We start from the raw sequence: 27050 nt of genomic DNA, 5'->3' as shown, positions 1-27050 counted from the left end.
AGTGACATGCTGCTGTGGAATAGTCAAATGAATAGCTTATTAAGCTTTGAATGACAATGCAAAATTTTCAAAAGTCATTTTAGAGTTGAAACAAATTCCTTCCCGTTGTTTTTTTTAATACCCAAATGATACATCATGTTCTGCCCAGTGGAATGATTATTGTTTTGCGTTTCAATTCCAGGTTTGTTCATTTCCATTGTATATTCCCCAAATTATCACAAGTAAGCGTGAAATATACAGACTGCAAACCCGAAATCATTTGATTGACACTCCAGATCCACTTGTATCTGAGTTATTTTTATTTTATTTTTAATTTTGCATTTCTGAAAAATTGCACAAAAATTATTTGAGCTAAAAATGAAGTTTACCCAGAATAATGTGCCAAGGAAGTGTGTGATAAAGGAATATCTCGTCGCTTGCCCGGAAGAAGGGAACGAGCGCGCGAATACGCGTAAAAATAGATTTCGAGAAAAGACCTGCATGAGGTAAGATCATAAGCAATATCATAAGATTTGTAGATTATTCATTATAGCCACTTTAGCTAGTACCAAATTGGAATATTATCTGTTCACTTGTGAATTTTCAGCAGTATTGATATTCAAATATCAAAGATATAGTCAATTGAAACTTTAAATTGCGATTTTCTCGAAATCTATTTTTTACGCGTATTCGCGCGCTCGTTCCCTTCTTCCGGGCAAGCGACGATCTAATGCTGAGTGATTCGTATACACACTTAAAGGACAAGTTCACCTTCATAGACATGTGGATTGAGTGAATGCAGCAATATTAATAGAACACTTCAGCAAGAGTTTGAGGAAAATCAGACAATCCGTTTAAAAGTTATGAATTTTTGAAGTTTCTGCTTTAATAGTCACTGCTGGATGAGAAGACTACTACAGCTTGTGATGTCACATGAGTACAACGATATAAAGAAAATATAAGGACAATTCAAGATATTTTCACTTTTCTCGCGTAATAAAAGAACACTTGACTTCCCTCTTTCAGAAGGCAAGGGGAATAATACCCTTAACCCTAACTAGGCCGGGCTATTTAGGTAGTTGATAGAGCCTCCAGATCTCGGCCGTCGACCGCGCGATCGCGACGAAAATTGGCACACACATTGCCTATGATGTAATCTAAAATACCATGAAGTTAAAATTTCAAAAAATTATCATTTATGCTAAATTATGCTAATTTATGCATAATGATGCATGAAATCAGACTATTTGGTATAAATCACAAAATAAAGCTCAAAACAGGCAAATTTTTTGTGTAAATATTCTTTTTAGTGTCCTTAGCTAATGTAATGAAAAAAAATTGTGATATCAGAAAAAATTCTTAAGTATTTTATTGTTTTTTGAATTTCTTATGTATTTCTTTGTTTTTCGACTTTATGTTTTTCATTGTTTTTTCGATGAAATTTTTCATTGTTTTTTCGATGAAATTTGTTCGCGACATCGCTCCAAACAAGAAAATATGTTATTCATTGATTTTAATCAATAAAACGCCAAAATAATCATGCTTTTATGAAATTTGCCTGCAAGCACAGTTTGCATTGAAATTGTACACGAATTCACGTTTTTGAGCAATTTTGGGTCTGACATGCATGTACATATTTATGCGTAACTTCGGAACCGCGCGCCCGGGCGTCGCAAATTTGGTGTCAAAAGATGCGCGAGACTCGAAAGAAAAAAGTCATGAAACTTCGCGGCGATAGCTTTTTGCGATTGCGATACATCGCGCGGAACGTCGAGGGGGGGGGGCCTCGGAGGCCCCCCCCCCGGCCTAGTTAGGGTTAACATACGTCAATGACGAGTTAAGGAAATGAGCACTTTTTTCAAAAAGTAAAATTTTGTGAAATTCTCTTTATATTTTCGTTATATCGTTGTACGCATGTGACATCATACACTCTAGTAGTCTTCTCATTCAGCAGTGACTGTGCAGATAATTTTAAAAATCACAACTTCTGAACGATTGTCCGATTTTCCCCAAACTTTCACTGACGTGTTCCAATAACATTGCTGCATTCACTCAATCCACATGTATATGAAGGTGGAATTGTCCTTTAAATGGCCAAAGTTCTTGTTTTCTGACAGGCATAAACATTCAAATTGGCAATGACTTGCAAAAGTTGATTTTAGAAGGAAATCCACAGACAATGGGGAATGTGAACAGGACTTGAATTTGTTGTTTTTTTCTTATCCCTTTTCACTATCCTTGTAGCACTCCTCAATCTAAACACCTCTGTCGTTCACCTGTTTCTGTCTTCGTCATTTTGCTGTGTAGCTAGCGAAGAAATCCGATTAACGTCTCCCGTTTCCCATCCATATAGAATTGTGCGCAGTATCATAAGCACTTCATGCAATACCATCTTGCGTTACGACTGAGTTGATATTTTGAAGTGAATTCCTTGGAATGAATATCCTTTATAAACATGTTTACATTACAAGATACTGGATGCATACGTTTGTAGGTAGAAAGATTGGTCAGATAAGCATTTTTTTTTTCTCCGTCGATGTAGGGCAGTTTGTCAATCAGTTGCAATGAAAAAAAAAAATCTTGACTGAAGAATTTCATGAATTTGAATAAGCATGGGTTTGTTGGTGATACGATAATGTATACATGTTAGAATTTTTATCACACAGCTACTATACCAGGCATTACCATTTTGTTCTTGTAGCAGTGATATTGTCATTCATGTACTTAGTATGTACATATAGTCTCCTTTTTACACTGTGCAGTTTACTATTCAAAAAATGTTGAATTGCATTGTCCCAGTGCAGATGTGCAATACTGGAAAAGTTGAAATTTTCATGCGAGTAATTTCTCGAGCTGGGTCTGTTGGTAGTCAAAGACATTTTCTGTTCATAGCAGTGAATGCAATGAAATTCACGAGCATTGTAACAGCGTACTAACCTCTATGTGCAGGGATCTCTTCTCAACTTTCGCCACAAGAATGCCTCACAGCAGCAGTAATTTTCTCTATTATATCCTTCCATTGTGTCACTCATATCTGGCGTGGTATTTACTCTACCCCTGTCGAACATACATACATATACTTATATATTGAATGGGAGTCTGTCATATATATATTAACACAATCTGCAATTATTTGAACATGACATTTTATTCTCTATTATATGTATATATGCAAACTTTGACAAATGATAATGGTGTTGGGAAATGATTACTAACATGTGTGTTTTCTCTACTGATGTGTCATAGCACTCTGTAATTCTTGCATCTTGGTATCTCTCTTTCCCTCTATCTACAACAGCTACTGTTTGTTCATGTTATGCCACCAAAATTACCTGAAGAAAAAAAAAATTGGGCAGTTACCACCCCGTACATTTTGCCGTGCCCAGGTGGCATGCATATATAGGGAACGTGGAGTTGGTTTAGAAGCCAAATATGGCAACGTTTATCTCATGGCATAAGTTTGTTTTGTGATTAGGAGAATGCTGGCGATGTTGTGTACTTGCTGTCGTTAGATTTCAAATGCCGGGCACGTTGAAACATAGAATACTTGAAGCGCACTGCATGAATCTCCCTTTGCCGATCCCCAATAACTTCTCTGATAATGAAGCACAAATAGATGTTCTGCTAGACTGTGTGCAAAGACAGATGTCAGATCATTTCCAATTCCACTGAAATTTTTTTCCCTTTGAAATTTCTTTCTAATTTTTTCTTTTATTTTTGTCTCGGGGAAGGGGATCAAGATTTGTCCAAATTCTTGTTAGTAAGAGAATCTTGGTGACAAAAGCAAAAAAAATGCTTGGAATTTAACATGATTTATTCACAGATTTGTGAGTGATCTTTGAGGAGAAACATACCGCCTGTTAAGTCTGTGTTGCGAATGTTTTTATGTGACGTCCAGTTATTTCAACTCTTTGCAACAAATGTCCCCTGAATCTATCAGTGTCCGCTCCTTTCTACTCTCGGGCCTTTTGTCTAAATTCACAATTATGAATAGAATGAGAATCTGTATTTACAGCATGTCTGTTGTTATGACAACATTTCAGACACATTAAATTTGTGTATGTGCTAGATGAGATTAATTGTGACAATGAACATATAATACTGTATATTGAAATTGATCATTTTCATGTTGATAGTTGTCATCTGTATCATTTTTTGAAGTGAAGATGCTTTAAAGAAGATGGATTCCCTTTTATGGAAATTGATGAAATCAAACTTGCAAGTGAAAAATTTTTGTTTTGGGGTGCTCTTTCCCCTTTTTTTTTTTCAATATGGATCAAGTATAATGGAAAATAATGAAGGAGTTCAGCAATGAGTTGTCCTTCAATGCCGATAATGAGTGAACTCCTGAAATTTGACTGATCAAAGTTTCTTTGTGAATTGTGAATGTTGCATAAATTTTCACTGATTTATTGCTCTTGTTCAGCATTTTTTGTGCATTCTGAATCTGTGGGTGCATTCTTTATCAATGACTAGCCAGGGTGCCTTTGCTTGAATAGCATCCAGTCTATATCTCAGCGCACAGGATTGCATTTTAACGACAATGCTGCAAACAAAGTTGATGACGATAAGTGGACATTGACAATTATAATGATGATGCCAGCCCATCCTTGAATGTTTCATTATGACAATGATGATAATGATTATGATGATAGACATTGGACAGTGATTATGATAATGGCAGAACTGAGTGATCCTCTATAATGTTTTATTTTGAGCAGGTGGAGAAGGGTCAGGAGGTGACCGACTACCGGTTCTTCCTGCGGGCCATCATCCGCCACTCAGACCTGGTCACCAAGGAGGCCTCCTTTGAGTACCTGCAGAACGAAGGGGAGCGCATGATCCTGGAGGCTATGGATGAGCTGGAGTTGGCATTCTCCCATCCAAACGTGAGCTACTTTTGATACTCTTTCTTCCATTCATGCAAAATGAGCTTGATACTTGCCAACTATTACATCATCATCTTAATTTTCTTGCTCTTCTTCTTGTTTTCTTCTTCATCATAGCCATCATCTTCTTTTTCTTCCTCCTCCTTTGCCATCATTGCCTTTTTCCTCTTCTTGACTACTGAGTCAGCCTAAAGTGAAGCATAGCTCATTTTGAATGTTTAAGTTAGTAGCAAGTCTATTGCTTCATTTTGTCTCGTTTTGTTTTGTTTCCCCTACCTATTGTTCCTTTTTTTTTCTTCAGTCCAAGCGTACAGACTGCAACCACATCTTCCTGAATTTTGTGCCCACTGTGTACATGGATCCAGTGAAAGTGGAGGACAGTCTGCGCAGCATGGTCAGTCGCTATGGTTCCCGCCTCTGGAAGCTGCGAATCCTGCAGGCAGAGCTGAAGCTCAACGTCAAGTGAGTTTCCTCCTCACCCTGACCTCCTGCGAGGAGGAACAAGTGTATGATATGGGAATAGATAAGAAATGTGTTGTAGTACGAAAGCCTCTATGCAACATGCCAAGAAGAAGAATTAATCACGGCTTCATAGCATATTTGTTGGTGCTATGGTTTAGTAAATGTTACAGTATTACCTTCCTTTAAGGATGATGTAGTGAGTTTTTGAAGTCACCTACGCCTGTTGGATACATTTCCGTATTGGTATACATCAGCTAATGTTATGTCCAAAAGGTCACTGACCAGTTTCCAGGTTTGTCATGGGCAACTGTTTAAAAATACGCAGAAAATGTTGATATGACAGTAAATTGGGTTATTTATGTGTAGTCATTGATAACAATAGATGTGTGTGTGAGTAAACAATCAACTGCACCATGTAGGGATTTGATCTTTCATAGCAATATGCTTATGCAGAATACACTGTAGATAAGTTAAAGGTATGGCAAGTCATGGCCTTTACATTCAGCAGAATCTTAATGACTAGAAAATGATTTAATTCTTTTATGCTAGTAATACTTACACTTTATCTTTTTCTCTGTTGGCCTTGCATTATTACAGCATTTTGTACAATGTCCTAGTAGTATCTCATCAGATTGTGTATGTAGTTTGACTCAATCTCCCTCTGCACTCTTAATTCACTTCAGGCTGAGCTCACACAGCGAGCCCATCCCGCTGAGGATCTTTGTGACCAACGAGTCTGGCTACAGACTGGACATCAGCACGTACAGGGAGGAGACAGACCCAGCCAGTGGCCTGGTCAGTTTTACTGGCTCCTAGCTCATCCTCTCCCCTTAGATTTGGGTGAAGTTTTAGTAGCACGACCTTGTACAATGTATAGGGCACGTCGTATCTTGAATCAAACCATGCGGCAAGGGAATACTAATGGTGAAGGTGACAGGTTGCTTCAAATGAATATGTGCATGTTTTCAAAAAATGACACAAAAGTGAAACATTTGGAAGGTTTCCTCCTCTTATTGGTATTCAAGAAATTAGAGTCATTCTCACTGAATGCTGTACAAGTGGAAATCTTAGGGATGTGGAAATATTTATGCATTTTGGGGAACATCAAACTACCAAGAAAATCAAAGCACACAAATTTTTTGTTTGTTGTATGTAATTGTAGTACTGTTTTATAGTTTTGTTCTGTGGAATTAGAAATGCATGAAATTCATCTTATCCAGCCGAGCATGAAATATTACTTGCTTGAAGAATACCCACTTTTACAGTACACTAGAACCAATGAAGAGACTCTAGTACCTGTCAATGGTTTCATTCAATTCAATTTGATTTACTAAATTCTAGCATTTTCTCTTTGAAAACAAACAAACATAGTATCACCCTTGCTTTGGTTCGTAAAATTTGGAAAAAAGTGATACAAAGCGTTATCCTACCTAAATGTTGCATTGATACATGTTTTAAACATATACCATTTCCTGATCTTAGACAGAAATTGTGATAGTTATGTTCTATTAACTGACACACACAAAAAAAGAAACTTGCAAATGACCACTGTCTTTGATATAAAAAGCTTTTTGATACTTGGTTGTGCTGAGTAACGACATGTCGCCTATAATTGCGATTGGTCAGACTTTATATACCCTATATGGCACTCATGATGATTTGTGAATGGTGCCCTCTGCAGGTCAAGTTTGTGTCGTACGGCCCGCGCAAGGAGGGAGTCCTCCACGGCCGCCTCATCAACTCGCCCTACATGACCAAGGACCACCTGCAGCTGAAGAGATACCAGGCCCAGACTCTCGGCACCACCTATGTCTATGACTTCCCTGAGATGTTCAGACAGGTAAAAACAGTCATGGTATTGTCTTTGAATGTACATGTACAGTTGATGAACGGTGTGAGCAGAACTTGCCTTAGCTGGAAAAGTTTGGCTGTAAGAATTAAAAATGATACAAACACCAAAATGATGGCGATGGTAACAGTGATGATTATGTGGGAGAGGAAGAGGAGGAGGAGGAAAGCAGGTGACAGTAATAATAATCAATATCGATATGAATGTAAATGATGTGAGAGATATTTATGGAATTTATGATGAATATAGCATTGTGGTCATTATCATATCTTACTATTAAAGATGATTATTGTTGCCCTGTCCACCTGTTCAGGTGATGTACGTGACCTGGCCCAAGATGCTTGTGGATGCTTGGTCATGGAGAGTGCAATTTATTTGTCAGCATGTACAAAAACAAGCATAGACATAGAAAAAACAAACAAACACTACATAGAAAGAACAAACAAACAAAAAGTCTGAAGTGTTATTATAAGTGGGGAAGGACATGATGATTGTGGTAATTTACTCTGCAAATTTCATGTAGTTCTAAATGATACAATGTATGCATCCTCATTCTATTTTCCTTGCGTAGAACATCGCCCTGATGTGGGACAAACACAAGAAGGCCCATCCAGACGCCAAGATCCCGGAGGAATTGGTAAGACCAACACCGCCATCTTTCTCTCTCTAAACTAGGCTCATTGTAATCTCCTTTGCGACTTAATTGATGTCCTTTTTTTTTTTTAAAAACCAGTCATCAGACTAGGAGTATTTGTTTTGTCTTCAATACGATTTGTCATGCAGTGGTGCAAAACGGATATCTATAAGTTTAGATTCTTTGAAAGTGTTGGCTTAATGTCAGTTGTATAACGTTCAAAAGCTGAAAAAATATCTAGCAATGGCATTGTGTTTGTTACCACACTCTATTGTGTGCAGATAATGGAGGGGAGCCTTGTTTATTATTGTCTCTTCATCAGATGACGGGTACCGAGTTGGTGCTGGACGTGAACAATGACATCCAGGACATGAATCGCATGCCGGGAGAGAACACGGTGAGTTGGATGGACATAAATAAGACGTGGTGCAAGTGACTGTGTGCTGCTTTCAGAGCTGCTCATTGGGCAGCATGGTAAAGGGAAATTGTAGGGTGACGTTCTCGTGCATTTTGAATAGTCAGGCTATCATGTGCATAGCAAGTAAGAATTCTGATTAATGATAGTGATAGTGATTGTGATTTAAATGATGCAATATGATCATCAATATATTCTCAATGTGTTTTACACACAAGTTGTGGAAGTCAGAGATTTTACGCTGTGATGACAGCATATGATGGCAAATGTAATGTGCACCATAGTGTCGCCATGTTGAGTGTGTGGTGTAAGTGAAATATGTCTTTGTGCTTTTTGAATTTGGACATTCGTATCTAAAGTTATCTGTTTGGCTGTCTGTCTGTGTCTCCGTCTCTTTCTCTCTCTCTCTCTCTCTCTCTCCCTGTCCGTCTCTCTCTCTTGCTCTGTGTATGTCTCCCTCTATAGGTTGGTATGGTGGCTTGGAAGTTCACCTTCAACACTCCCGAGTACCCCGAGGGGCGGGACGCCATCGTCATCGCCAACGACATCACCTTCAAGATCGGCTCCTTTGGCACAGAGGAGGACTGTCTCTTCCAGGTTGGTGTGGCGTGGACAGACTTTTGATGCTTCACTGTTTGTTTGTTTGTTTGTTTGTATGGGATATCTTTGTGTGTTGGTCAGTTTGTCTGCCTGTCTGTTTGATTTTTTTTTTTTTTTTTTTTGGGGGGGGGGGGGTCAAAATCTGTCCCTACCCAAGAGAACAGTAGGGAAATTGAATGTCACATGGCTTTCAGCAGACACTTGTAGGTAACAGAGATTTGTGTGCACAGATATTACCCTTCTGTTTTGACCATTGAGTACCATGTATGTCGGCTGTTCTTAAACTAGATACTGTAAACGTCAATATTTTCGCGCGATTAATTTTTCGCGCTGAGCGGCTCGAAAACGTATTCGCGGGTTCTTAAATTCGCGCTCCGCAGCAGGTTACTTTACTGTAGTACACATTCACTGCTTTCATCCAAAGCCTCTGTTACATAGCTTGCTATGCCAGCGTACGACAAGCGACGTAGCGAGCGGCTCGACTGCGAGTACAAGCACTCAAATACGTAGTACAGCCAGGGAGGTGCTTCCACCTCCCTGGTACAGCTGTGACTCTAGTACCGTAGTCACGCGGGACTGTAGCTGTAGCATCGATGCGTGCGGTGCACACATGCATGCTACAGTACACAGCAATCTAGCGTGGGTATCGTCTCTTCGCACAGTATGGTAGGTGTTCAACCCACCGACCGGGTCCATAACGACCGACCGCGCATTATAATGGCATTGCGCGTACAGGAAGAAAATGTACGCATGGGACTACGCGCAACGGTGTTCGATTATTCACTTGGCTACGCTACCGAGTAAAATGTGGCGAAAACAACTAAGTATTCCCTCTAAATTACCGAAATTTAGCAAAATCGAATAAGGTTTATCGTGTAACTACATATATTATAACTAGGCCTACCTTTGCTGACTCGTTGTTAGATGTAGAGTATCCTTCCGTAATAAATTTGACGATTTTGACCGCAAAATTGTCACCGCCGCTTGTACGATCGAGCACACACGTTACACATACACATGACATAAACATTTTGTCGCCCGCTACGACCGTACGAGTTGATGCAGAAACGAGAAATGAATGTGAAAAAACAAACCGACTCATCTAATTTATTTCAATTACGATGAAAAGTTTCCTTATGAAAATCAATTCAAATTCATCAAACAGTCCTTCAAAAGTAATATCGAAGGATTCAAAATATATTCAAATATTATTGGGAAAAAAATGACGGCTAGAAAAAAACAGCGGCCTGTCGAAAAAACGCATGTAAGTGCCCTTTATACGTATTGTCAGGGTGGTCGGTGGAAATGAGCAGGGCAACTGAGTGCGGAAAAAATGACACCCCACGCGTTCGAAGCCGCCATCTAAGAGCGCGTACCTCAGATCGCATTTTCAGTGCGCGCTTGTGAATCCGGAGTATTTTCTCCACACGTGAGTAAAATTTCAGGCCAATTGTGAGATTTTTCACGTTTCTGTTGATAGAAAAACGTTAGGTGTCCGGTATTATGGACACCCAACCATACTAGTAGCGTAAACATGCCTGTACATAAGATGTACTACGTAGCAGTATCATCGATGAAGCGCACACAATTCATCCCGTTCAAAATGTGCGTAGAAAATTGTGAAGATATATTCGCGCGTTTTTGAATTCGCGCTAGCCGAGCGTAGCGCGAAATCCGCGAAAATTAATGTACCGCGAAAATTTCCACGTTTACAGTAAATAGACTGAATGTAGGTATTCATAGAAATGCAAAAGACTTATATACCTAATTTCATATCGTGATATGAAAGAGACAACCATGTTTGTGCATCACCAATCCATACTGCACTAATTCTTATGATTTCCATCGTACGATGATTTCCATCATACTCTTTAGTAGTGTAAGATAGCTACAGGGTTAGGGACACAGACTGTAAACATGAGGCCTGCACGCTTCAAGTCCTGAGGAGCACACTGCTTTATTATCAGGCTGACCTGCACTCAGCAAAACTCAACATCATGAACATGATCTGCATAAACTGTATTTACATATTTACATATTTAAATGAACTAAGAGGACCAATGGGAATAACAGGAATGGTAGGGACCAACTAAAGTGAAAGAACCCTATTCATGAAGACAACCAATGAAAACACACCGGATGACGGTGGATACAAGCTGGGGTGAGAACTGCAGACATGGAATGAAAAACAAAAGGATCAGATGTGACAACAAGCAAGGGTGATAACTGTAAACATGAATGGGGAAGGAATAACATGGATGGGAAAGGAATGAGAGTGGTGGGACAGAAATAGAATACAGGTTAATGAGATGTGGGACTGTCTGAAAACCTTGCCAAACTGAGATACATGTACATAACAAACATACACTGGAAAGAAGGAAATAGGCTTTGCTGTCTCACAGTAGTATGAAAATACTTTTTTTTTTCTTTAAAAAGATCAAAATTGACTTTATGAAAAGGAGTTTTCTGATTCAATGATATAAATCAACTATTCTATTATGAAAAAAAAAATTGGAGACCACAGAATAATTCTGCAAATGCCTCATTGGTTGATTTCAATACACAGAAAGCGTCGGACCTGGCAGTAGAGAAGGGTATCCCTCGAATATACATTGCCGCCAACAGTGGAGCAAGAATCGGGCTGGCAGAAGAGGTCAAGTACCTCTTCAAGGTTGCCTGGGATGATGGCAAGGAGCCAGAGAAGGTGAGAAATTCTTCTTCTTCTTCTTCTTTGTACTCTTCATTGTTATTATCATTCATCTTTTTTTTGTGATCTTCTTCTTCCGTGTATTCTTCTGTAACCTTCAAAGAGCTATGCAGCCTATCACAGTCTCTTTCACACTGATCTGCTGTAACAACAGTGCTGTCCTGGAACTTGCAATTTGTCTCTTCATGAAGCCAGGCTTCTGGTATCGAAAGATGTGATTTCGAGTCATTCTGAAAATCCTAAGTGCGAATGATGAAGACTGAAGCGGAAGCGGTATATCAAAGGATGTCTTGCCCAGAGACACATAAATTCCACGGTCTTGTCTCACACAATATGAGTCATACAATTGTTGATTCAGGAATTAGACTTATATCGTGCAGATCACCAATTATCCATCCCATTGATGCAAATCCTCAAGACATTAGTTGATTTATTTTTGATGTTGTCAATGATATATATATATTTTTTCTTGGGGACAGGGCTTCAAGTACCTGTACCTGACGCCTAACGACTACAAGAAGCTGACGCCTCTCAACTCCATCCGGGCAGAGCACATCACAGATGATGGCGAGTCACGGTACAAGATAACGGACATCATCGGTGAGTCACGGGATATGGGAGTGATGGTGTTGAGATTTTTTTAGAGTGTCAATTCATGTAATTTTCAGATTTCGTATGCTGTAAAAAGGAGGAATGTTTGCATGCATTTTAGTTCTGCAAAGTTTGAGAGAGCCAAGATTTGCAAAAATCAAAATGCTTGCTAAAGTTCTTGTCTACACTCTATTCATTGAATGCCAGTGGCAATTCATGAAATTTCATGCCGCGAAAAAGGCTGTTGGCACTAATTCATGAAAATTTCATGTCACAAGTGTATCTTGCTTGCAAAACTAACCTACTCTCAAGTTGTTTTTTAGCTGTCCTATATGAATCAGTTGAGATCGATAGTGTGATTTCTGTGTGCTCCAATATTGATGCAGTGTACATCAGTAGCATTTTGAAAAAGAAAAAATGCAACTGGCTGCACTTGCTCAATATCTTGTTAGACCTTGTATCACAACCCAAAGTGTATTGCTACCCGAACATGAATGTGAAGATACACGTTGTAGCACACACATTTCCAAAGTCAGCATTGATATTCAAGCTGACTGGAACATCGAAAGCTCACCTTTGACCCGAATATGCTAATGACTGTGTCAATTTGCATGTGATTGACAGGTAAGGACGAAGGTCTGGGCGTGGAGAACTTGAGGGGGAGTGGCATGATAGCCGGTGGGTCTTCCAGGGCCTACGAGCAGGTCATCACTCTCAACATGGTAAGAACGGTAGTAGTAACTGGAGTAGCAATTTATGCATTACCCCAGAGCTTCCGCTATCCTGCAGTTGAGTGCTCTGTGTGGGGTTTGATTCTGTGCCTCACACACTCTTGATTTGAATGGAAACCAGTCAAGTTGTATCTTTATATCATTTTTTTAAGGTTGTTAACTTGTATTTTGTATCAGTGCAATTCATTAATTTGCATGTGCATTGGGTTCATGTTAGGGATAATTAACACTATATAGAAGATCTTCTTGTTTGTCAAAGTATCAACAGTCACATACATGAATAATCAATTACTTAATTTTCTGTTTTCCTTCAAGAAATTGAACCAAATTGCCTGGGATTAAAAAAAAAAAAAAGTGTTATGAATTTGACATCTACTTAGCATGTGACCAGCTGCTCAGTATCTACATTTATTTTGTGCAAGGCATGATTGGCAGGTTGTCAGGAGACTAACATTTGTATGGCACAATTCACATTATACTTACTTGTGCATCTGCATGCTGTACTATCATCATCAGCTAGAAATACTCATTAGTCTAGTGCAGTGAATGGTTTCAGCTGATAGATCAGTTGGGCATTTGGTAAGTTGACCTGTTGCAAAGCCACTTGGCGCTGCAACTTCCACAGTTTTCGCGTAATTTGAAAAACGTTATAGTATATATCATATTCTCAAGGTATAGATGTGCTAGATACAATTTATTTCTATGTGACTTCAATGCAGACAAGCGTTGCCATGGTAACCATTTTAAAAACAGCTTCAGTAAATCATATTTGAAGATGATTCGAAAGTGGTCTTCCTCATTTGTGTCGTGGAACAGGTGACGTGCCGCGCCATCGGCATCGGATCCTACGTCGTACGTCTCGGCCAGCGCATCGTCCAGATCGAGAACTCACACATCATCCTGACGGGAGCGGCGGCGCTGAACAAGGTGCTGGGCCGCGAGGTCTACACCTCCAACAGCCAGCTGGGCGGCATCCAGATCATGCACAACAACGGCGTCACCCACGACGTAGCCCTGGACGACTTCCGCGGCGTGGGCACGCTCCTCCAGTGGCTGTCATACATGCCAAAGGTGGGATTGAGATACCGGTATAGAGTATCAAAGTCTGACACCATAGCCATTCATCACCATGGAAACTAGTTCTAAACAACCTCACCCACCTGGCCCAAATATCTGTGAATACCATTGTTGCTAGCCATGTTCGCACCTGGTTCCAACCAGTGCTATAACAAAAATACTGTGACATCATCAGTTTGGTACTCATTCATTCATTCATTCATTCATTTATTTTCCACATCCTGATAACAAGCATTTACAAAAAATACAGGAACGATACATACACAGTCGAACATTGGAACAATACAGGAGAAAAAAAGTCCAACTTAAAATAATTTTACAACAGACAAACACAAACATAAAAGCAGATATATCAGTTTGGAGGGGGGGGGGATCAACATAGACAGTTGACCGTAGTCTAGACCGTACTCTATAGACCAATTCGGTTTGGGTGCTGTCTTTTTTTTTAATGGTAATTTCTAACTGGGGGCTTCAAGTATGCCTAACCAAAGATAATTTATGCACTGACATAGCAACGCACATGGCTTATTGCATAACCCATTGAAAGTGCTTTTGCTCTTCTTTGGAAACCCCCCAGTTATGGCTGCCATAAGTTGCAGTGCTCTGAAGTTGGATTCATCCTTCGCTGATAAGAGTTTTTGAGTAGTCTGTACCCATAAATCCTTAACATAATTTTCGTTTCTTCTACGCCAAAGACTAAATTCACACCACAGCTTACCCATCAATGGTGATCTGACTCTGCATAACACACAGTTGCCATTCTTTTTTCCCCTCGTTCTATTCCTCCCAGGCCCGGGACTGCCTTGTACCCATCGTTCCCAGCGTGGATCCCGTAGAGAGGGAGATTGACTTTGTGCCTTCGAAGACGCCCTACGACCCTCGCCATATGCTGGCTGGCAGACCCCACCCTGGTGAGTTCACCCTGGGGATGGGGGAGGGTGGGGATGGGGGAGGGTGGGGGAAGTGAGAGACTATATTGTGGTTGGCAGTAACTAACTATATACTGGAATGACACAGAAATCACAAGTAATAATAAAACCCTTAAAATTCAATTTTTATGTCAAAATTACAATTGAACAAAAAAGGCACATGTATAGTAAAAGAACCTTTCAGTTGAGCCATTTGGTATACATACATTATGGTTTGATTTGGTCGCAACTTTTCGAAAGTTCCTGTTGCTGTATAGAATTGCCATACATTGTAGGTACACTGTATAACATGCAAACTATTGCATTTGATTTCTTAGAACGGTTTCACTGAGTTGACATCAAGGTTTAGCCAGATTCAGGTTACTGTCAAAACGTTTTCCAAAAAGATTTGTGTGTATGTGTGTGTGTGTGTGTGTGTGTGTGTGTGTGTGTGTGTGTGTGTGTGTGTGTGTGTGTGTGTGTGTGTGTGTGTGTGTGTGTGTGTGTATGTGTGTGTGTGTGTGTGTGTGTGTGTGTGTGTGTGTGTGTGTGTGTGAAGTGTAACAGATGACACACCACATCTGATACATTGGAGTCAGGGTACTGGCAGAATGAGAGTAATGCCAAAAACTTTTCAACAATGTAACACCTGCTCCACCCATCTTTCCTCGTTTTCAGATAAGGCTAGTGAGTGGCAGTCCGGCTTCTTCGACAAGGATTCCTTCATGGAGATCATGAGACCATGGGCCCAAACTGTCATCGCTGGCCGAGCCAAGTAAGTCACTGTTAACCCCTTGTCGTTCCCAAGCACTTTGCTGCACATATACAATGTAACATCGTAATTTTGTAACTGATCCCCCCTTCCCCCACCCCCCCCAAAAAAAAAACAGAGAAAAAACAAACAAAACAAACAACTCTACCCCTTAAGTGTGAGATAACCAATGCACTCAGGCATAACAATGTCGCAGTCTAACAGGAAGGCCATAGTGACACAATAAGGATATTATGGGGTTTAGATGAGCTCAGTTTGTTAGCAATTTGTCTCTTACATTTCCAGAGCTGCAAAGTCTACTTTGTTCTACAGGAGGCTCCCCAAAATTTGGATTATCCTTTCATGTTGTGACAAGATGAAGTAAAAACCACCTGACTTCCCTGCCAGTCGGTGAATAAAGCACAGAAAAGGTTGAAGACTGTTTCCGATGTCTGAGAATTTAGTCTGGCATACAATAACAGTGAAGTGAGCGATGTATAAATTGAGAGTGAGATAAACACTCTGATCCGTTGGTTCTCAAATTAAGTTGGATTCAATGACCATGTTCAAATAGGGAACTCTTCTTTATACTTGGAATTAGTGATATGATATCAGATAGGGTAGGAATGATTGCATCTCTAATGTGAGGTAGGATCTGTGTTCCTGTGTTGTTTTTCCCAAAGTCAAGTAACAATTTGCAAGAACTGTGTTAAATGTCAATACTAAAGCATTTTCGTCATCATCTTTGATAGATTGGGTGGCATCCCTGTTGGTGTGATCGCCGTGGAAACCAGGACAGTAAACATTGAGATTCCAGCTGATCCTGGCAACCCAGACTCCGAAGCTAAGGTGAGTTACGAAAAATGTTGTGACTGTGGCAAAAGAAGAAGAAGAAAAACAAAAAACAGCTGTCTATTTAGTAAGTGCATATAATGAAGGTGGCAGGTGATATCTTGTCATTCTATTGTGTGCCTTCTCTGCGTGATCTTGTCCAGATACCTGGTACCAGCATTTCACTCAGTCATTCAACATTGTTGATGATGTTGACATTGCTTATGATGTTGACATTGCTATAAAGTTTATGATGTGCCTTGCCCTTGTTCGTTTGTTTGCAACACTCTCAAATTATTCCACACGCCCATTGCATCTTGTCATTTTTCCCCCTTTCCCCTGACACTGCAGTCCATCGCTCAGGCCGGCATGGTGTGGTTCCCTGACTCCGCTTTCAAGACGGCACAGGCTATCAAGGACTTTAATCGAGAAGGGTTACCCCTCATCGTCTTTGCCAACTGGAGGGGCTTCTCCGGAGGGATGAAAGGTGCAAACTCTCTTTCCTCAAATTTTCACCATATGCTTGTAAAATGTTACTCTTTTTTGTCATACTAGGTTTTAACCGGTCCATAATTTTCCTTGACCTGTAGGCAGCAAGTTTTTTAAATCTAGTTTCACCAGACAAATTGGGTTCTCAGAAGAAGTGGGTTAATAACAGGTACCACCACACCCAAGCCCCCTTCTCCATATCTTCCTTCTTAATGGTGAATGCTAGTGGAACGTGAAAATATCTTCTGGTATATATGTCTATGAAGAGAAGAGATAGCAACTGTACTATAACATGCTTTCATGATTGGCAGGACTGGTACTTGCATCAGTTTTTATAAGTTCTATCTTGAAAGAAAAAAATATTTTGTACAGTGCCGCACAGATGAATAATTGTTTGTTTGTTTTGTTTTTGTTTTTGTTGTTGCTCCCCAGACATGTATGAACAGGTGCTGAAGTACGGCTCCTACATCGTGGACGGTCTGTGTGAGTACAAGCAGCCGGTCATGGTCTACATCCCTCCCTGTGCTGAACTGAGGGGTGGATCCTGGGTGGTCATTGATCCCACCATTAACCCCCGCTACATGGAGATGTATGCGGACCAGGACAGCAGGTGAGCCTGATCAATCACTTTGCCACATTGTCTTTGTGTGTGTACCATAGGTTGGGCCCCCTGGGGTACTGTATTCTGTATTCACTGAAATTTTGGGATTAGTTTTATTTTCACAAGTTTATGATTAAGCAACCCACACAAGTATTGAGAAAATAGAAACAAAAATATGAACCGCACACATTGTGTCAGTCCAACGCACTAGCTTTACAATATTGAGTGACTACTGGTAGTAGAGCCCCGCTGTCATGCTATTTTGAGCCCCCTGCTCAGCTTCGTGGATTACTAGTACTAGATTTGATAATTCCTAGCAAAGTTTTTAACAAAAGGGTTTGTTTGAGAGGTCGCACTTTCTTCTGAATGTTTGTGTTATTTTTTTAGACAATTATTTTGATATCGTACAAGACCATTATGAAGTGCAAAAGTAAGAACTCATGAAAATGTCCATTCACTTGCCATTCACAAAATTATCTGTACACTGTATGTTAAAATATCAGCATATACTACATTGTTGGAAAGATATGGGATGTTTACCAAAAATAGGGTCTAGGAAGTGGAAAGTGATTTTGGCTGTGATCAAAGACTGTGTATAAAAGGGAGTACTTAATGCTCATCCATGAGCACACTGTGCACTCCAGTTTCCTACCCTGAGAGTTATGAACTGTTTCAAACGTTCAACTTTGAAACTTGTATTCTCGTAACAGAGGTGGCGTCCTGGAGCCAGAGGGTACAGTGGAGATCAAGTTCCGGCGGAAGGACCAGGTGAAGCTGATGAGGCGCATCGACCCTGTCTGTGTGTCCATCATGGAGAAGATGGCCCACCCCAAACTCTCTCAGGAGGAGAAGACAGGTATGGATAAGATGAAGATGATGATGATGATGATGAGGATGATGATGATGATGATGATGGTGGTGATAGTGGTGATGGTGCCATGGTGGGGGTGATGGTGTTGATGATGGTGATGATGGTGATGATGGGGATGACGATGATGATGGTGATGATGGTGATGATGGGGATGATGGTGATGATGATGATGGTGGTGGTGATAGTGGTGATGGTGGAGGTGATGGTGTTGATGATGGTGATGATGGTAATGATGGGGATGATGGTAATGATGGGGATGATGGGGATGATGATGATGGTGATGATGGAGATGATGCTGGTGATGGTGATGATGGAGATGATGATGGTGATGATGGAGATGATGGTGGTGATGATAGTGATGATGCTGGTGATGGTGATGATGGAGATTATGGTGGTGATGGTGATGATAGCAACTTAAAGCACAGAACCTATGTACATATATTCTTCTGCACTGCAAGAGCTCCTGATAAGATTAAACAATAGTGAAGGGTTAGATTGAGATCACGTGGTGAATATGGGGCAGATTGCTTGTCAAGGGTGCCCTGGTATTACCCCTTGATGCCCTTTTGTGCCAGAGAGGCATTTTCCTTCAAAGAGGCAATTGCATTCTGAATGACAAGAAGATGATGCTTGTAGCATCCCCAAGTATTTTGCAGTCATGTCGGAAAATTGCAAAGTGACAATAAATGGACATAATTTTTAATGGCTTATTAACCAACTAACAAGCTTGTCTATTAGATAAGTATATAACCATGAAGGTTCTTGTAATTATATTTTGTACTAAAGCATATTGTGTGTAGCAGAACAAGGAGGGTTTTTTTCTTTGGGGGAGGGGGTATATTTCTTGTTTCAAGGGGAGGAGAGATTTGTGTGTGTGTGTGTATAAGTGAGTTAGAGGACGGTGACATGTGCTGTGGTAGTTTCACCCCCCCCCCCCCCCCTTCATTGAGGACAGTGGTTTCCTTCTTACATATGTTCATATTGTATCATGCCACTTTGATGCATTAAAAGGCAGTATGATCTCAGGATACTATGAGTGTTTTAACAACATTATGCTCCAAATCCCGTATATGGTCAGGTGGGAGTTGTAGGTAAACAGAGGATGTGTGTGCTTACTAAAGTTTGGGTGTGCATACTAGTAATTCATCTATCATTCAAATCTTGAAATAGTTTTCCATGAATATGAACACCCACAATTGTGTGAAAGTGATATACTACAGCAGCCATGTACCTCTCATTTGAAATTTTTTGCATTTCCATGACAATCTCACCAGCTCTCAACAAACAGCTGTCAGAGCGGGAGGAGCTTCTACTACCAATCTATCACACCGTGGCCGTGACCTTTGCTGACCTTCACGACAGGGCAGGTCGCATGATGGAGAAGGGAGTCATCTCTGTGAGTATATAGAGCGTACTATTGAACACGGTGTCTCATGAAGCATGCTCTCAAAATCAGTATCATCAGAATGGACTTTTTCAAGTAATTACCCACGCCGATGAAAATCGGCAGGGGGTTATGTAAAGGGTTCCGTATGTTTGTTTGTTTGTTTGTTTGTTTGTTTTTTTGTTTGTTTGTTTGTTTGTTTGTTTGTTTGTTTGTTTGTTTGTTTGTTTGTTTGTTTGTGTACAAGATAACAAGAGAACGGGTAAAAGGATTTGCACGAAATGTTCAGGGGATGTTTGGATAATGGCAGGAAAGAATCGATTAGATTTTGGTGATAATCGGTTGACCCTTGCAAATTCTGTGTGACCTTGAAGTTTTGACCCCATGATATAGTGACCACTCCGAAAATTTCCCGTTTCTCACTTTGCGATTTTCCGCTACCATAGGAACACATAAACTCCCAAACGATCAGACTTCGCTGCTCAAACGTTCGTAAGAATTCCGAAATTTACGTTTAGGCCTATTTGAGGGACTATGTCCTTCTAGATTTATGAAAGTTCGTTCTCCGTCGTCACAAACTGGCCCGTATTTTGATGGTTTTTCAAATTAACATTGATTGTTTTTTTCGTTGGAGGAGCATTTGCTCGGTCGCAGTCACACTGCACGATATACGCGCTCAATGTCAATGCGTGTGCAAGGCCGCTGACAATGCATCGCGCTCTACACTGTTGGTGCAAAATTGCATCGGGGACGTTGCGGCGCTCGTTAGTGACCGAATGCTGGTGCAGTAGACATTGCATTCAACCCTTGCATTGAATAATTCCCATAGACACTCATCATAGGGGTAATTGCCTGGGGGGTACGTAAATTTTGTTTTTCTTTTGCGCTTTTGTGGATACCATCAAAGATCGTACACTCATACAACCTTTGATATCATCACACTCTCGGCTTGCTATAATCAAAATATCCCGCAAGAAAACGGCGTATTTCTCGATTTTTAGCGCTTTTTCGGCGACCCGTCGCGTAGACAATACTCTTAAAACTGGACTTAATTCGCGTGCGCTTGGAAAAGTTCCGATTCTGCACTTTTGACGGTGGAATTTGGGATATTCGATGGATTTTTGGAGGAGACTAAAGGACTTTCCTATTGTGAATGAGTGTTACCGTATGTGAAATGATGTGACTTTGCGTGTGATGTGACTGTAGAACCAAAGATCGTACACCTCAGTGTACGATCTTTGGTAGAACTCACTGGCTGGTGATAAAGCACACTGGCAATTAAGTGACCGAATTCTGGTAGATGACCGAATGCACATTATGTTTACCCCGACTTTGTACTTCAGGCGTGGGTCTGCCGCCTTTGACGGCCCCTCTCTAGTTCCTTCTTTTTTTTCAACTCAGGTCTATAAGATGAACTTTGCTTGTTCTCAATGTTGCGGACTGTTGAAATGCTACTAATGTGTTGTTGTTGATGTTTGTTTGTTGTTGTTTTTTTTTTGGGGGGGGGAAGTATTTATATTCATGTTGTTAATGCTTTGTATGATGTGCCTGAACATATCCATATGACAAATTATTCCATATTTCATACAGCAGTCCTCTTCTGCAAGCCCCTCCAGTATCCATTAAATCCCATCTATTGATTACCTTCGGCCTCAAATCATGGGCTTCAAGTTTGAATTCAATCGTATGTTTGAATTTGCCAGAAAAAAAAAAAAGATAATCAAAAATCCTGTCAAAAGAAATTGCAAAAACATTTATATCAAGTAAATTAACAAGTATGTCGAGTGAAATACTGAACATATTCTGTCATTTTGATAGCAAAATAAGGTTCCTGATTTGAGAAGTATGGACCTTACTTAAAACAAGTAATGTTAGCGGTAGTAATTTTTGTGTGTGCACGGACCTAGCGAAGGCAACCTTTACCCGACAATACTGTTTGTGTATTTTTTTTTTCTCACCTTATGTTTCAGGAGGGACATCTTCCCATGGTATGAAATCTGTTTCATCAATTCTTGTCAAACATCTAATCTGATAATTCATGTTTGTTTGATGTTTTGCAGGAGATTCTCCAGTGGAAGAAGTCGCGCCAGTTCTTCTACTGGAGGCTCAGGCGGCTGCTGCTGGAAGACGCAGTCATCAAGCGGATCTATGCCAGCAACGAGAAGCTGTCGCACGGAGAGATCTGCTCCATGCTGCGCAGGTGGTTCGTGGAGGACCAGGGCACGGTCAACGTGAGTAGACAAAAATATCTTTTGAGACGAATGGCAGTGTGCTGTGGTTAAGCCAATATGCGTAAAATGGTTCTCAGTATAGATACTTATTCAAGTATAGCAAACAATGTGTTGTAAATTATTGAACCACTTTGCATGGCATGCATTGTAATTGCAGTTGGTTGTGGTGTGATTAAGCGATGTTGCGTTCATTAGAGTAAAATTCAATATTGTCATTCTGAATACATTTTTTGTCTAAAACTATTTGTGCTTCATATTTGTTCAGAAATGGGCGTGGTCGGGAGAGAGTCACTTTATTTGCATGAGAAGTGTTGTATGATGCAAATGAAACTGGAGTTTGGGAATGTCCCTGTTTGGTGCACAGTGTCCAGTTAGTCACATTTATGTTGACTGATTCCTACAGAAATGACTGAATAATGGATTGATGAAGTGAGTGAATTATTGATAAACTGTTTGTCTGAAAGTGAAGTTTTGGGAATTCCATTTTTTGTGTACATCATTCTTATGAGTTTCTTCTTTTAGCTCACTCACAAGTACGTTAGCAGAGTCATTGCTCAAGTGATTGATGGATGGGTGAATGAAAGAATGAATGAATGGATGTATGGAAGGATGGAGAATGAATGTATGGAAGCATGAATGGATAGGATGAATAGATGGATAGATGGATTGGTAGATGATCGGATGAATAGATGATGGATATTAGAAAGTGGATTGATCAATGAATAGATGGATGGATGGACGAATGGATGAATGAATGAATAGATGGATGAATGGATAGATGCATGAATGGATCGGATGGATAGATGGATGGATGGATATATGGAAGGATGAATGGATAGATGTATGCATGAATGAATTGATGGATGCATGAATGGACAGAAGAATGGATGGATGGATGGATTGATACTTAGATAGACAGATGGTTTGATTATTTCACTGCCTGTGGCTTACTTTCCTCTTGTTTCTGTATCTGCCTGTAGTCCTATCTGTGGGAAGACAACAAAGCAGTGACCAGCTGGTTGGTGGAGCAGGAGAAGAAGGAGGCGGAGACTCAGACCTCCTTCCTGGCTGAGAACATCAAGGCTGTGAAGAGGGATAGCATCATCCAGGTCATCCGCAGGTGAGAGATAATCAGTCGCTCCTGTCGATAAAATCGACCAAATGCGCCGATCTTGCTAATAAGATATATACAAGTATATAGATAGATAGATAGATACATACATACATACATACATACATACATACATACATACATACATACATACATACATACATACAGAGAGAGAGAGAGAGAGAGAGAGAGAGAGAGAGAGAGAGATAGATAGATAGATAGATAGATAGATAGATAGATAGATAGATAGATAGATGGATGAATGGTATTTTATGGAGGTATTCATGTCTCGCAGTCAAAAGACTGAAATGCACAAAGAATTGCATTGTAAATTAAAAAGTATGAATGCATGAAAAGAAACTTAGATAGATGGTTACAAAACAAATACTGATATTGAGGAAGAGTAATAGGGCACATAGTAACCGGGATTTGATTGAAATTAGTCATTGACAAATGATTGTAGATGCAACGTAATCTCATGACCAACATGGCCTGCACAGACAGTGAGCGTTTTGTGCCAAGAAAAAAAAAAAAATTAGATAAATACAAATATACATAAAAACTAGTATTATTTTAGTTGTGATAATGATAAGAATGACAGTGAACATATTGACGATGACAAAAAGAAGATGCAATGCAACCCAACATTCTTCTCTACAACTGTAACTGCATTCAATCAGAACAATTGTTAATAGCAAAAAGTAAGTAATTTTATTGTGAAATGAACTCTCCTTGCCAAGGAAAACATGCATGAGTAAATGCATGAATTTGTGTCTGACACCATTTCTACACCACCCCCCTCCCCCATCCCATCCACCTACTATGCCTTGACCACACCCTCCTACTTGCCCCCCTACAGCCTGGCATCCAAGCACCCAGAGGTGGCCCTGGACTCCATCATCCACATCAGCCAGCAGCTCACCCCCAGCCAGCGCACCGAAGCCTCCAGGATACTGTCCACCATCGAGCACAAGTCTACATGAGATGCCATCCACCTATTATACAACACGGAGCAATCTGTTTGGCCCCACCCCATAGCTGAAAGACCGGCTTGTGAGCAACCTTGAAACATCGAAACACGCATCAAGTATTTCACCAACCAACCAAAGGAACAAACAAAAGGCATCAAAACATTCTATGAGATACTGTGTATGCCATATATTTTGCACATATAATATTTCATGAATTGGGACCTGTGATACTCTTTTGCAGGTTGATCAGATCAATAGATCAAAATAGAAAACAAATGGTGATGGAGTGAAAAATTAGGTATCTTCAAGTCCCCAAGAAGCAAAGTTAGCGATTTCCAACCTCTGCGATAATATGTATCGCAATTGTGTTAGAGGAGGCAATGATTTGGTGTGGTGTTGTTTCATGACTATCGGGCAACATGCAAAATTCACACACACAAAAAAAAATAATGCAACAGCACAATGTGTGCAGTACATGAACCAATTCCAAGAGTACTATCATGTAGTTTTATCCAGTAGAATATAATAAGTGGCTCAAAGAGTGCTACCATGTAGTTGAACCGTGTAGTCACGCGATGAAGAACCAAACAGCCGAATGCTCTTCCAACTCATTTTCATCTTCTTGTATTTTGCAAAACTCAGAAGTGACGAAGGAGATGAGACTTTGACAGGTGCAATTTGCTCCATGCATGAGGGATGTTGTGTGAATGTGTTGTGTGTGTGGTGTAGGTAGAAGGCAGAACTCTCATTGGCAGTTTAACACGGTATGCAAATGGTCGATTTCGCGATGCATCTATTATCACTCTCTCATATTCGAATGCAAGGCAAAGCTATGCACAAGCCTGTAATGTTGCATTTGTCTTTATCGCATTGTCCATAATTTGGACAACTAAAGCATTGTATTTTTTTCATGTGCTAATGTAACTAGATTTTAGTCTCTTTCTTGCTTTAAAAGCTGACATAATAATTGAAGGTATTATGTACTAGATGACTGGACACAGGGTGATGTGAGGGAATTTTGTTGTTGTTTTTTTTTCACTTTGTGGATGCGAGTCCAAAATATCTCGTAGACAACTTTGGTGTCTATGATAAATGTACACGAAAGAAGAAAGAAAGAAGAAACAATTTTTGTGTTACTATAAGGTGATCATGTGGAAGAACGGTGTGCATTTCATATCACTGTGTTTGCATTCAATTCCAGAACAGCCGCGAGAATTCTGCCAATCTTTTTGTTTGCAATACTCTTACGGCAAAAGATGGAGCAAAAATAGATGAATGGCTGTTGCATTAATAACGTGAAGTATTGCTCAAATATGTGGATGACACTGTCAGTACTTAGGGAGAGTACTTCGTACTCAGGGCTTTGAAAAAAAGAAAAACAATCACAAAGGAAAAAGTCTATATGAATTTTATCCATGCACTGCAGCACTGTACTAATGTAGAATTACCTACCAGTAAATCAAATGTGCCATGATTATATTCCTGTTACCCTAGAGAACAAGCGAGTGAAGTATTGAAGCGAATTTGATTGTAATCTTGTGGTGATTTTGGAGTCTATTTAACTCGCTGTGTATGTATGTTGTAATGTTCCTAAATAACACTACTCAGTTAAAAAGCATGTACATGTATCTTCTGGTAGTTTGTCCGTTTTTCTTCTTTTTGAAGATGAAACGTCAATTTGTCATGTACTAACATGTTTTCTGGTGTCGGAAGTCAATTCATTTCTCAGTGTGTGTTGTTCTTTTTTGTACATATGCAATGACATTAGATTAGTGTATGAGATCAATTGCAGAATGAATACCTGCTAGAGGATAGTGGACCAAGGAGTTAATTGTTTTCAGAGGATTCTAGATTTATGATATAAGTGTCTGTATTTCCATATTGATATATATATTTTGCAGACTATAAGTCCTTGGAGAAAGAATTTAAAATGAATTGTCTTGTGCACAAAGGTGTGCTGATATGTGCAATGCTATTATCTATTCACTGTACTGATAGTTAATGCGTAGGTAAAAGGGAATTCTATATTCATTGTGACGATAGGGAGGTACTGCCAAGTGAAAATTGTGATTTTTTGAAGGAGCCAGTCATTTTGTTTTTACCCAGCAAGAACCTTTTGGTTTTTCTTTTTTCTGTTTTTTTTTTTTTTTGACAATGTTATTTTTAAAGTCATATCAGCATTTACTGGCATAAAAGCTGGTGTAAAGTGCAAGTTTTCTGATCAGCTGAGAGAAAAAAGTTTGTAATTGATATATCTCTTTGTGTTTGTATTTCTTTGAAGACTACATGAGCAACAAAGATGTGAGGGCGGAAACGTCACACTCGTGATGATAAGAGTGCTACTCCCGGTATAAAGATGGGGGAACCAGGAGCCGCTGCTGGGCCCTGTTGCATCTGAAGATGAAATCAATCATAAGTCAGAAAATCAAACATAATCTAGGTGTCAGCCAATCAGAATTGAGTATTCAGAGACCTAGTTTGATTTTCTGGCCTTTACTGGATTTTGATCTCAACTTTTGTGCAGCAGGGCCCAGGTTTATTCATATGGACGACAAGGGCATTAAAAGGCAGTGCACTGGTATAGGAGGGTAGAGAGAGTCAGGATTAAAGGGGTCTGTCCACAAGATCACACACGTAGCAAAATCTACAGACACAACAGTCTGACATCTCTGCAGTGGTAGTGACCTTTCATTATGACGATCCTTATGAAGGTGCTAAAGCTCCACAACAGATAGCAGAGGTTGTTGCTTACTAAAATTGTTGCACCTGTGAGATTTTGATAGCAAGTAGCAGTGACCAGTCTTTGTACAAGATACAGATGACAGTGGATGCTGGTAATGATGGCTTCTCGTTCTCGAGTTCCTAGAACATATGTAGTGTGACAGACTTTAATTTGAGGGAGAGAGAAAAAAAAATCTGCCTTAAATGACCCAGTTATGAATAAAATATGTGGGGAAAAAACCGCAGT

General features: G+C 40.0%; 1 protein-coding gene across 1 annotated transcript in view; it reads left to right on the top strand.

Annotated features, from left to right (window-relative positions):
- LOC139727122 (acetyl-CoA carboxylase-like) overlaps nt 1-26507 on the top strand; it is a 102341-nt gene extending 75834 nt beyond the window's left edge. Inside the window, exons 31-51 of the mRNA XM_071638103.1 lie at nt 4701-4868; nt 5170-5330; nt 6014-6125; nt 7012-7170; nt 7751-7816; nt 8136-8210; nt 8694-8825; nt 11395-11532; nt 12015-12135; nt 12751-12848; nt 13674-13928; nt 14725-14845; nt 15521-15617; nt 16346-16442; nt 16776-16911; nt 17346-17523; nt 18225-18370; nt 19660-19781; nt 21830-22000; nt 22981-23120; nt 23971-26507. Coding sequence (XP_071494204.1) covers nt 4701-4868; nt 5170-5330; nt 6014-6125; nt 7012-7170; nt 7751-7816; nt 8136-8210; nt 8694-8825; nt 11395-11532; nt 12015-12135; nt 12751-12848; nt 13674-13928; nt 14725-14845; nt 15521-15617; nt 16346-16442; nt 16776-16911; nt 17346-17523; nt 18225-18370; nt 19660-19781; nt 21830-22000; nt 22981-23120; nt 23971-24094 — 2817 coding nt within the window. The 3' untranslated portion in view covers nt 24095-26507. The remainder of the gene's footprint in view (nt 1-4700; nt 4869-5169; nt 5331-6013; nt 6126-7011; nt 7171-7750; nt 7817-8135; nt 8211-8693; nt 8826-11394; nt 11533-12014; nt 12136-12750; nt 12849-13673; nt 13929-14724; nt 14846-15520; nt 15618-16345; nt 16443-16775; nt 16912-17345; nt 17524-18224; nt 18371-19659; nt 19782-21829; nt 22001-22980; nt 23121-23970) is intronic.
- The last annotated feature ends 543 nt before the right edge of the window (nt 26508-27050 follow it).

Source organism: Diadema antillarum, unplaced genomic scaffold, assembly GCF_040938485.1.
Source record: "Diadema antillarum isolate AM-2024a unplaced genomic scaffold, OU_Dant_1.0 seq00000119_RagTag, whole genome shotgun sequence".
In the NCBI taxonomy this organism is placed as follows: domain Eukaryota; kingdom Metazoa; phylum Echinodermata; class Echinoidea; order Diadematoida; family Diadematidae; genus Diadema; species Diadema antillarum.
Note: the sequence above shows the minus strand (reverse complement) of the source record. Positions and strands in the feature narration are given on the sequence as shown.